The sequence below is a fragment of the Camellia sinensis genome, chromosome 11, assembly GCF_055761805.1.
Source record: "Camellia sinensis isolate YWXY chromosome 11, ASM5576180v1, whole genome shotgun sequence".
NCBI classification, from domain to species: domain Eukaryota; kingdom Viridiplantae; phylum Streptophyta; class Magnoliopsida; order Ericales; family Theaceae; genus Camellia; species Camellia sinensis.
Genome location: NC_138971.1, coordinates 103,673,153 through 103,686,171, shown reverse-complemented (window position 1 = coordinate 103,686,171; position 13,019 = coordinate 103,673,153). Strand labels below are relative to the sequence as shown.

The 13,019-nt window shown below is 31.2% G+C and overlaps 1 protein-coding gene across 3 annotated transcripts; it reads left to right on the top strand.

The window, feature by feature from the left end:
- Positions 1-6,303: 6,303 nt before the first annotated feature.
- LOC114264266 (F-box/kelch-repeat protein SKIP11) lies at positions 6,304-9,432 on the top strand. Of its 3 annotated transcripts, none has more exons than XR_014344279.1 (3): positions 6,316-6,745; positions 7,420-8,968; positions 9,248-9,432. XR_014344279.1 is itself a non-coding variant. In XM_028204875.2 (2 exons), the coding sequence occupies exon 2, from the start codon at positions 7,503-7,505 to the stop codon at positions 8,889-8,891; it is 1,389 nt and encodes a 462-aa protein (XP_028060676.2). In that variant the 5' UTR covers positions 6,304-6,745; positions 7,420-7,502; the 3' UTR covers positions 8,892-9,432. The 3 variants fall into 3 exon arrangements, 1 of the variants encoding a protein (XP_028060676.2); XR_014344280.1 differs by having other exon boundaries at positions 6,469-6,741; XM_028204875.2 differs by having other exon boundaries at positions 6,304-6,745; positions 7,420-9,432.
- Positions 9,433-13,019: the final 3,587 nt, after the last annotated feature.

Below are 13,019 nucleotides of genomic sequence, written 5' to 3'. Positions count from 1 at the left end.
TTAAAATTCAATTAAAAAAATTTATTATTAACAAAAAATAACATTAATCAATTTTTTAATTGAAAATACTACAAAGGAAATAATTTTTTTTCAAAATAAATATTCAAAAAATTTAAATCATAAATATTTAAATAATTTAAATAATCTAAAAAATTTAATAAGTAAAAAGTTAAAATAAATATTTAAAAATTTTAAATCGTAAAAATTTAAATAATTTAAATATTCAAAAAATTAAAATAATTTAAAATTTTAATATTTTAAATTTAAAAACAACTCTACACTCAAATCGTAACCAAACACATAAAACAAAACTCAATTTAAAAATTATTTTTAAAACTCATAACCAAACACATAACTCGAAACTCTATACTACTTTCACAACTCTACACTCAAATCGTAACCAAATACATAACAAAAAAATTAAAATATTCAAAAATATTTTTATAAAATAGAGTTTGAATTTATTTTTATAAAATATTTTAAAATTTAAAAAATTAAAATCGTAATATTTAAAAATTAAAATATTTAAAAATATTCAAAAAATTAAAAAAAAATTAAAAATTAAAAAATTCGTAACATATTTAAATATTAAAATATTTAAAATCTTAACAAAATTAAAATATTTTTAAAATATTGATTTGAATGGAGTTTTGAAAAGAGTTTTGAATTATGTGTTTGGTTATGAGTTTTGAAAAGTAATGATTATGTTTTGAATTGAGTTTTGAGAAATGAGTGTAGAATTATGATTTGAAAACCCTAAACAAACACCATACTCAAAAGTGAGTGGGGAACTAGATTTTAAAAACTCCACCAAACGGAGCCTAAGTTTTTTTTATAAGTGTTTTATATTAAAATGAAATGTTACCATTGAACTACGTCATTAGATATAAAAATTTTATATAAATTTTTTATTTATATATCATTACTCTCTACAAATTGTAAAAAAGTATAAGACTTTATTATATACGTTCATAAAGTTATCACTGATCTAATTTTTTTTTTTTTTTTAAACCTACACTAAATTATAATCATTCCTAAATTTATTATATGTATATATTTAAGCTTTCGTTTGGCAACTTGGATTGGATTGGATTTGGGACTATTTTAGTCACAAAAAGACAAAATAGACTTTTGAGTCTAATAAGACAAAATGTTACATCAAATTCCAAAATCATTACATTCTTTCTCTTCTAAAAAGATAAAAAAGTTAAAAAATTTATCCCAAACAAGACTTTTTAACCGCAGGCTAAAATAGTCAAAAAGTCAACCTACTTCCCAAACGAACTCTAAGGGTTTTGTTAAATTCTTTTGGGCACATTAAAAATAAGAGTTAGGTTTCTCTTATATTTACATCTCAACATGAAAGAACTTGAGGGGCTTGTAGAGCATACCACATGTTTCGTTTCGATGATCTGAACTATTCATATTTTAGAACTTGTTGAGTAGAATATTCATGTAAAATTAAGATAATCAGACATTAGTAGCTATAAGTTTCAATTAAATTTATATTACAAAAAATGAATAGTTATTCTTAAAATTTTATATGTCGCCAATTTTTTTAAAACAAATATATTTCAAATATATAAGTACTGATGTCCAATTATCTTGATTTTTTGTACGAATATTTTATTCAATAAATCTAAAAAAAATGAATAGTTCTAAAATAAATTTGCCAAACCCAAACACTCTTTCAAGTTGAGATGACAACTTGAAAGAAACCGAACCTTAATAAATTAAGTCTTTTTTAAAAACATAAATTATACGATTTTAAATTTAATCACTACTTAGAAATAAATTAAAATTGAATTCACAAACTTTTCACTTAATTTTAAATGTTGAATGTTAAATTTTTTGGTTTGTTATTATTATGCCATCGTTGAAGTACACTGTCATCATCCTACCAATGTCAACCCATTATAACTCCCACCACCACTATTACGACTCCACCTTTATCACCACTATCGCTATAATTGTCCTACTATATCACTACAAATACAATCACAACTATTGTGATTGTCACTATTGTCGCACTACCACCACAACCAATATACAACTACTAAAGTTGTTGCTACCTCCATAACCATAAGATAAAATTATAAGGAAAAAATTTAGAAGTTTATAAATTTCATATACAAAAATTTGATTAAATTCAGAACTTAAACTTCGGTAGATAGCAAACAAATTTATGTTAAAAATTTAACATTTAACATTCAACTTTTAATTTTTAACTTTTAGTTTCAGAATTCAATTTTTATTTCAATCAAACAACACCTAAAATGACAAAATAAAATAACAAAAAATATTTATCATCAAGGTTTTTTTAACATATTCTCAAAATACATGTCGAGATAATTTTTTAAAAATTACACAGTCTTTTTCACGTATTTTTATACAAAAATATATATGATTTTTGGAGGGAAAGAATTACATTCGAGGACAAAAAAAATATATATATATATATATATACATACATATATACATAGGGTGCAACTCGTTACACTCTACCGCTATTGAGTTGCACCTCACCACCAAAGAAGTTGCAGTCTCATGTTTTACAAATTTTTTTGATCTACTACCCTCGATTGTTTTTTTTTTTTTTTTTTTTTTTTTTTTTTTTTTTTATAGCTGGTACCCTAAAAACACATATTAATAAATTTCAATTTCAAAATAAATTTTGAAATTTTTTCAAATTTCAATTTATGAGACATTTTTAGTTTTTGCCTATATTTGTCTATCATTCTATTTTATTTCCAACACTTCCTGCGGGACAAGCTACCTTTAATTAGAAACCACTCTCCATAATTATTTTTTGTTTTGGAATTTCAAAAACTAGCTTGAACTGCCAACTTGAAATGATCATGAGAATCTATTCTCCGTGTTAATTTCTTATATGTTTTTTTTTTTTAATTTTTATTTTTTGGAAACTTACTATAGCTTACATCTAAGGGAAATGGAGAAAAGATCATCCCCCAATGCTCCATATGAAATCGAATTCACAACCTCCACTATGGAGGTTGGAGAGCATATCAGTTGTATAGCACTATTTTTATTATGAGATTGTAGGTTCAAATCTTATATAAAAAAAAAAGTTTGATACCTTTTGATCATATCTTTTTTATTATGAGAGTTATATTAACCTCAAGGGATTAGTTGAATAGTAAAGACTTGATGAGAGTGGCAGAGCCAGAAATTTAAGACTGATGGGCACATATTACTCACATCATTGAAAGGAAGAAAAAAAAATCCACAATAAACAACAATGAAATACTGTTAAATTTATACATTTTTTTGGGTCCATTGTTGAGATCCAATATTACAATTATCGTGAAAATTACATCAATATACAATCAACAACCCTATTAAATTTATGATTAACGAATTCAATACTATTAGCTCAACAAAAAATTGCACAACGGAGAAAAACAATAAACTAAACAAATCCTATTATAAGAATAAAATGTTCAATTAATTCAATTCTTACCATTAACTTTTCAGTTTAGAGGATAAAAGAATGAACAAAAAAAATAAAAATAAAAAATAATAGAGCACTTTTAAAGATTTTAAAATACAAAAGAAGTTTACATGATTCAAGGATGGGGCACTTTTATAATTTTATAAAGGACAAATTACATATAAATTTCATATATAAGAAAAATATTGTAAATATGAAAACCTCAGGGGGGCCATGTGACCGTCCTGGTCCTACATTGGCTCCGCTTCTGTTTGATAAGATCAAATGTCTTTAGTTCAAGTCAATCTAAGGATCATTGAAAGTTTACTCGGTTGTTAACTTTAAGACTATGGATTTTGTTGACGTGCGCTCAAGCTAGAAAGGTTGAGACACCTGGTTAAAAAACAAAAAAGAAAATAGAAAAAAGAATAAGAGTTGTATTGATTGTCGAGTTAGGCTAGATGGTCTCTTTAAACAGAAAATCTTATTGACCCAAAATTGTAATGTCAGTTTATTTATTTATTTTATTTATTTATTTATTTTTTTTTCATTCAAATTGAGCCTAAGGATTAACTAGTCAAATAATTAAAAATAAATTATCAATTAGTCTCTCAAATTTTATTTTAATTTTTAATATGACCCTCTAACTTTTAATTCTTTAGAACGACAAATTGAAAGCTTCCACTCTTTTAGTATGCTTAAATTAAATAGAATGAAAGTTTGGGAGCAATTGAGAGGGAATAAAAATAATCACAGGAATTATGTGAGTTCCAACATTGCCACGTGACAGAATTATAGATTAGGACATGTATGACAGTTGTAAAATTCTCATTTATATTGTGTAAAATTCATCAATAGCTGAAATCTTATCAATATAGAAGTCCTAAATAACTTGAGATTATTGGGATAACATTTCTAGAATACACAAGTCACTCCATATTATAAATAGACGACACCCCATGAGTTGAGGTACGCTATTTCTTTCTATCCATTAAATAATTGTATAATATTGGAGGACTAACTTGGGCGTCGGAAGACCCCAATCGTTCCACAACTGGGGGAGTTTTATGTTGTAGATGGTGATGGTGTGGTGGTTCTAATAAATTTTTTCGTTAGATTTCTTTATTAACAAAGATTTGATTTTTTTGTGTCCATACAATGACGCTCAAACTTTTAACTCTTCCATTGAAGCCCTCCAATTTTTCTCAAGTTCAATGTGACCTTTGATCTTTTTATTTTTTTCTATTTAAACTTTCTATCTTTAATGAGCCAATGTAATCCAGTTTAATAACAGATGTGAAAAAAAAAAAAAAAAAAAACCTACCGAGTGCTTTCTAAAGTATCTAATTTTAAGATTTGAACCAAGAAAATAATAGTTTAAACTGAAGGAAAAAAATGATGAAGAGTGTAAGGCTAATGGTTTAAGATTTCAAGTGAAATTTTTTACATTTAGTTTAATTTGTATAACACAGTATTAATTTTATCAATAAATTGTTAGTTGCATTTATAGAAAAGAGAGTGGAATCCAAATTCCATTGGCATGTAAAACACTTTTCTTCGGCCTCGATCTTCCCATCCTACCATACACATACGGGTCAAAGAAGTCCAAAAACAATTTGATGCGTTCAAAATGGACTAGCTTGAACTGACAATTTCAACAAAACTAAGGGCTAGTTTGGCATGTATTAAATAAGTTAAGAAGTCAAAAAGTTACTATCTTATTTAAGTCACATCATCTTATTTAAATCACATCACCTCTCTAACACATCACATCAAACCCAACCCAAACCCACCAATAAGTCAAAAAGTGCACTTTTTTAGGACATCCCAAACCAACCCTAAATTAACCAAAAGTTGTAACTATCTACGCATATACCCGTTCGTATCTAATTACTTCCTCCAAAGATGCTAACACTGTACGAGAAATTGACGGGAACATCCCGAGTCATTGACCCGCCGATAAACTTCAAATGACATTATCCTGAAAAACGTACAGAAAATGGAGAGTTGAGATTCTCTCATTGTATTTTTTTTTGATCTCCCTACTTGTAATGACAGAGATATATTTTAAATTAATTTAACGGTTTAGATTTGAGTGAAAAAAGTAAATGTGAATTTGTTTTATTATTTTTTTATTTTAAATAGACAAATTTAAAATGTTAAATCAACTTAAAATATATTTCTACCGTTACAAGTAGGGAGACAAGAAAAGAGCACAAGAAGATGATCTCAACTCGAGAGAAAGAGTTAAGTGTGTGTGAGCGTTTTTTTTTTTTTTTTAACTTTCCCACAAAAGCACATGTTAACACGGGGTATGACTGGTTCACCGTCCGTCATCGACTTGAGGACTAACCTCGCCAAACCCCTTAGCTCTTGAAGGCTTTGTTTCGGAAGTTAGATTGGTTTTTTAGTTTTTTAATTTTTTTAGTTTAGATTAAATTGTTTATTTGAGGTGATTTTTTTAATTTTTATAAAAGAAAAAATAAAATAATTATGATTTGAATATATTATTTTATTTTATTAATTTTTAAACTTATTTTATTTTTTAAACTAATTTAATAAAAAAAAAAAAACAATCAACCCACCAAAACTGCCACTTCCCCTCTCTCTCCGTCCTTCCCTCCACACCAACCTCCGAATCGGCAATTAATTGACCTATTTAATCATATTTATAATTATGAAATTTAAAAAACTTTAAATAAAGTAAAAAAATAAAAAAAAATACAGAACACTAAAAAAAGAGCATTAAGAGAGCATTAATGATGTAACAGTGACCCCGCTCACATTTTATGCCTTATTTTTTTTTTTTTTGCCATTACTAATATATTGATGTTATTAATAGTGTATTTTTTAATAATCTAAATCATTGTTGAAAAATAAAACTGCCACCTCCTCACCTCCTTCCCCCCTCTCTCTCTCTCTCTCTCTCTCTCTCTCTCCCCCTCGCCATCCTCTGTTTTCCAAACAAAACAAATACATGTATTGTGTATATATATACACAAATTATATATATATATATATATAATAAATAGAATAGAGGAGGAGAGGAGAGATGAAGGAAGGACCCCCTAGAGATTTTGCCCCAAAGCCCACAACAAAGCCTGCTTGATTTGCAGAGAGAAATCCAAAGGACATTTTCTAGCCAGAAGCCGCGAACAACTGAAACTGCATAACAGAGAGAGAGATAGAGAGAGTGACAGTCACACAAATATATACTGATACATATTTAGAGAGAGAGAGAGAGTATAGATAATTCCATTCGAGTCCCTCTCTTTCTTCTTGTCCAATCCGTAAGTAAGTCCCCTGTATCATTACTCTCTTTCTTCTGTTTGTTTCTCCTTCTTCGTCACTTTTTTTTTCCCTGTTTTTGACAAAATCAACTGCCAATTTCCTCATTTTTTTCATCCCTATTGCAAACAGATCTAAATCTAATTCTTCTTATTTTCAATACCACCATATATATATGTATGTTTATTATTAACTGTTTATTTTATTTTTGAAAGTTTTTGATCGATTCTATTTGGGAATTTTTGAATTACTGTTTCACAGAAACTTTAGAGATCTGGTGTCGCTAACTTTGATCAAAACCTTTGTTTTTATGGGGTTTTAAATTCTGGGTTAGTCTCATTATCATATTATTTTTATGATTTTGACTTGTCTCATTAAATACCCAATTGAAAGATTGATTTTTTTTTTTAATATTTAACCCTCATTGGATCTGTATCGTTATTATTTGGATGCAGATTGGTGAGCGTTACAGATATACTCGTAACGTTTAGGTTTTATAACAATTTACTTGGTTGCTGTTATTGGGTTTGCTTTATTTGCTGAAAAATTGATATAGATTTCCTGATGATCTGTCCTTAAAAAAGACCAAATTTATATGATATCTGAATAGATAGATTGTTTCTGTGTTTGACAAACTTTTTGGGGATTTTTTGGGCTTTTTTTTTTATACCCATTTTCAGAGGTGAAACTTCAGTCTGGTGAGAACAAAGGGGCGTCTTGGACTGGTAATTGGTGGTTTCCTAGGGTTAAATTATACTGAGAAATGTTGGAAGATTGGTCCTGTGTGGTTTCAAGGGGTTACCGAAGAACTTGTGAACGTGAAAACAGCTGGACTTGCATGAATTGCCGGCTAGAGAATGGCAAACGAGCATTAGAAATAGATGGCAAAGAAGAAATTGGTGTAAGGAAGTTGTTTAAGCAATCGGATGATGCTCGTGAGAGAGTCGATTCGACTCAACTATTGGATGAGGTTTCTATGTCCCCGGTAGATAATTCAGACTTGGATTCAATTGCTGGGGATAGTTCAGATTTGAATTCCAACAGAGGGGAAAATTCAGATTCGGTTTCCAACACGGGGGATAATTCAGATTCAGGTTCCCTAATAAATGGCATTGGCAGAGACAACTCAATAAGCTGTCTCATTCGGTGTTCAAGGGCCGATTATGGTTCTATTGCATCCTTGAATCGGAGCTTCCGCTCTCTAGTTCAGAGCGGTGATCTCTACAGACTTAGGCGGATGAATGGTATCATTGAACACTGGGTTTATATTTCGTGCAATCTCCTTGAGTGGGAGGCATTTGATCCAAAGCGCCGCCGTTGGATGCGTTTGCCAATGATGCATTCCAACGAGTGCTTCTTTTTTTCGGATAAGGAGTCCTTGGCTGTTGGAACCCAGCTTCTTGTATTCGGAAAGGAAGTGATGTCCAATGTCATCTACAAATATAGTTTATTGACGAACACATGGTCGTCTGGAATGAGAATGAATGCTCCAAGATGTTTGTTTGGGTCTGCAAGCCTTGGAGAGATTGCTATTATAGCTGGTGGTTGTGATTCTCATGGTAATGCTTTAAGCTCTGCCGAGCTCTATAATTCTGAGACTGGAAATTGGGTTACACTCCCAAGCATGCGTAAGACACGGAAGATGTGTTCTGGGGTTTTCATGGATGGAAAGTTTTATGTGATTGGAGGAGTTGGAGGAAGTGATTCGAGGCTTCTTACATGTGGAGAGGAATATAACTTGGACACGGAAACTTGGACTGAAATCCCTAATATGTCCCCGGTGCAGAGCGGTGCAGCCAGGGAAAATGAGTTGCCTGCAACGGCTGAGGCACCCCCTCTGGTCGCTGTTGTAGATAACGAGTTATATGCAGCTGATTATGCACGTATGGAGGTGAGGAAATACGAGAAGGAGAGGAGAGTGTGGGTTACTGTGGGGAGATTGCCGGAAAGGGCGGCCTCAATGAATGGTTGGGGTTTGGCATTCAGGGCATGTGGACAGCGGCTTATTTGTATTGGTGGACCTAGGTCTGCCGGTGAAGGATTTATAGAAGTCAATTCATGGGTGCCAAGTGAAGGCCCCCCAGTGTGGAACCTGCTTGACCGAAAGCAGTCTGTGAGCTTTGTTTATAATTGTGCAGTGATGGGTTGCTGAAGATTTGGGTTTTTGCGGCACTCTGAATGGGATCTGAAAGATTGCTTTCTTCATCAGCATAGCATTCTTGGCAATGGGTAATTTATTCCCACCTTTTTATTTCCCAATTTTACTTTTTTTCTTCTTTGGAGTGGAGGGAGGATGGGAGTGAATATAAGAATTCACTCAAGATTCAACAAAATGTTTTACGGGAAAGAGGTCTTGAGTTATATAAATATTTTTTTTATAAAAAAAATTCTGTTTTCTTCTCCATTGGATTTCTCTTCCTCCATTTTCAGTGACATGAGATTTTTAAAAGTGGGAATCAGGTAGCACAGGGATAGGTTTAATAATTTAAAGTTCCAATACGCTGGTAGGTTGGTGTTTGCTGAAGGCTTTTCAAGAATCATAGAATGTGTAACATGGGTTTTACTTAATTTTCTTGGCGTTGACTTGACGAGAGGAAATAAGCTCTTCGAGGTTGTTCTACTGAAACATTGCTGATGTACTGAGTACATTTATTACTTCAATTCATGGGCTATATTGAGCTTTTTCTTTTCAATTTCATGTGTATCAATAAAATCTTTATTTTATTTTATTTATAGTTCTATTTGCTGGTAAAATAGGTGTAGACTGTGATGTTTCTGCTTAGTGTCAGACAGGTTGCCATATTAATGGTTGATTTGTTGGTTTAGTTTGAGTCATTGAATGCTTTTAGGTTCCATTCCTTTATTCCCATATTTTTGTGAGGCTACACGAGACTGAGAGCTAGAGAATGTAATGATTTAAGCCATTTTAAGATGTTATAATCTATAATCAATGGGCTTCCAAATAGCGACTTCAGTTATGGACAGTAGTAGTTCATTGTGCATGATAATAGTGTGCATAAATTGGTTTTTGTAGGATTGAAACTTTTTTGAGGTTGCATTTCATTTTATTTCTGCGTTTCATTTTATGGAAAGAAAATAATATTAACATGTTGAAAAATCCAAATGCTATTTGATACAGATTAGGGGAACAATTAGAGAGAGGAGTTGAATAGATTACTTGTAGGTTGCGCAAAGAAAGTGTAGTTGAGGAGATAGATGTGGTATTTAACATTCTTCTTGTATTTTCTGCTACATGGTAGAGCTTTTTGTTATTTTCCCTCCTTAATCATGTAATTCTGGACTTCTGCCTAGGGGTAATAGATTCAGATTTCATTAGAACCTTGTGTTCCTTTTGCTCTTTTTGCTCTTTTAGTTGTTGCTTGCAGGATTGAATCAAGCAATGACTTCCACTTTCCTTTTTCTATTGTTGAAGAAAGAAAATTCTGATTTCATTCCATGTTCTGACTTAAACAAGTGAAAACTATGTTACATGGACTCTTCTATTTCTCCCAAAGTATCTTGTCCACCAGGTAAGGATGTGGGATATGTGTCCGACACTCTGTACCCAATTTAAACACTTGGATCCTTCAACTTTTTACAATGTTTAAAGAATAAAAAACTTACATTTGCTAGAGAAAAAACATTTATAGCCTAACAAAGGTGAGTGTTAAAAATTACATGCTTAGTCTAAATCTTATTTAATTTCAAGTGCATTTATATAATATTTATAACATTTTATTTAAGAGTATCATATAGTATGTAATATATGTGTGTATCCGTATCCGTATCCTACGTGTAGGTACATGTCTCAATATGTTTGTTTGGACGGATTGGATAATGGGAGATTGTAATCTATCAGACTGTTTATTTTGGGATACATAGTCCCTGGACTATTTGGCTAGAAAGGATGTGTATTCTATGTTTGTTTAGTCATGTGATTAGATGTCAGAAAATGACTATTCTATTGAATCATATGCTTATTTGAAATATTATGAAGAAGCATAAATGCTCAAAAGACTATTTATTCTTTTGAATTACTTACTAAATAATATGAATACTAAATCTGAGTTATAAATTATACTTTATTTTTTGGCTAGAACTTTTAAAAAATTAAATAAATAGAACATCAATAAAAATTGAATAAATTTATTTTAATTTTTAGTTGAAACTTTTAAACTTTATTTTATTTTATTAAGTACAATAATCTGGAGGGCTAAAAATGTCATTTTACCCTCTATTCCGGAGGAGGAGTTATCCAATCATTTTGTATCCCACACTCTCCCATGGTATACAATAATCCCACAAATAAGGGATTGATAGTCCGGTTGGACTATTAGTCTAGGTTACATTTTTTGTACCAAACATTGGACTGTTTCATGGAATGGACATGGAGTCCTATCCTACCCTCTAATGCCCCCAAACAAACACCCCCTTAGATTTTAGTTTATGAAGCTCCGACGCTTGGACACACACCTATATTCGATACTCGTACCGAAGTCCGTTTAACATAGTGTGAAAAGTCCTCTTTTGCTCCAATTTTGCAAACAGTTTCCTGAGAGATAGATAGTTGAAACTTATTTTATGTAGTTTCTGAAACAAAATGGGAAAACAGATCGAACAAGAATGTTACCCAGTCGGCTCTTATCTGTAAGCTTTTATTTTTTTGTTTGTGGCCTCATCTATGTGATTGAACAAGGGAGTGCTTTTATAATTTCACCTTCTTCCTTGTTGAGATTGTTCCAGATAGCTCTCGACTCAGACCTGGTTTGTTACTCTGTTATGCATGAGCTAGTAGATTGTACTGGTATTTGCATGTATGATTTATATATGTAACATATAAATCATCTTCTCTCAAGAAAATATCTAATTTTGATTTTGGTTCTATTATGTGTACTTCCATCTATGTATTAATTTAGTTATGCATTGAGGCCCTGATTAAAAGCCCCCAAAACAGGCATACCATTAATAAATTGCTTCTGAAATAGTCAGAGGAAAACTAGATAACATTTTGTGTTAGTGCATTGAAATGAATTTCTGTTTTATTGATTCTTTGAATACTAAAGTTTTTATTCATCATAAAAGCAATAATAAAAACATTACCCGGTCCATGTTTGAAATCCTTAAGACCCAATATATTCTTATGTCTTGTGATAATAATAGTCTCATTCCATTTGTTTTCACTTTTGTTGCAAAATAGCATGTTGGAACTGTATTATTGTTTTCAAAGTTCACAATCTAAAGATGGTCATTTTGGGGATGAAATGATTCTTGTAACATAAATATATAACCAATGCATTTTGGCGAGTGTTTTTCTTTAGCTGATGTGAAGGTTCTATAGAAAGTTAAATATAGTTGACATCACATGTTTAGATGTATGTGAGGTGTCTTCATGAGCTATTGCATATTTCTCAAATTTATTTTTCAAAAGGAGCACTTCACAATTCTTAGTTGTTGCTGAGTTCCAGAGTGTTAGTTATTAGCAAGGTATCAAGTTGGTTCCTTGAAAATTTATTAGAATTTGCGGTTGACTGCTCTAGTCCTAATATGAAATTTCAATCTGGTTCTGTCCAAAGAGAAGGTTATTTGGCCTAAATATAAATGTATGTGGTGTTCAGGTCTGACGTGTTACTAGAGAGAAATGTTCATCTAACATACTTTTTACCTGTCTTGGAATAGTCCATGTAACGGTTGGTTTAAGCTTGATTGGATTGTTTTCTTTTGATTGACTGAAAAGGGGGTGGAGTTTGATACAGTCTTCATTGGTGCGCTATACCGATCATGATTTTCTACCCCCGGAATGTAAGGTCCTTTCCTAGAACTCACCAACGTTAAGTGATATATTTTTTTATTTTTCAATTGGATGCATTTTGTATTAGCTTTAAATGTCCAATATTTTTAATGTGTGCTTAACATTTTGATGCCAATGTTTTGTATTTTACCACTCCACATTGTGTTTCTTCTTTCTTCGTTTCTTTATTTTTTTGGCTCAAAAAAGGTTGGGAGGGAGACCTTGAGGTAGCATATGCCTATGTGGGGAACAGACCCATATGACTGCTATGTTGCACATAGGTCTATTTCATTATACTTTCCCAGTTGGAGCAAGTGCCATACCTAGAGTGAGCCCAATAATAGTCAAGACCATAAGCAAGAGTTGCCTCCAAACATTGTGGTCCTCCAAATGGAAGATGTACACAAAATCCACTTTACCCCCGGTCATTCAAAAATAGTCGAAGATGCCTCATGTGGCCTATAATGCAACACATACTCCGATAATGCAACA

Coding starts and splice junctions, on each gene's coding strand:
- LOC114264266 (XM_028204875.2), top strand. CDS start 7,503: ATGTTGGAAGATTGGTCCTGTGTGGTTTCAAGGGGTTACCGAAGAACT.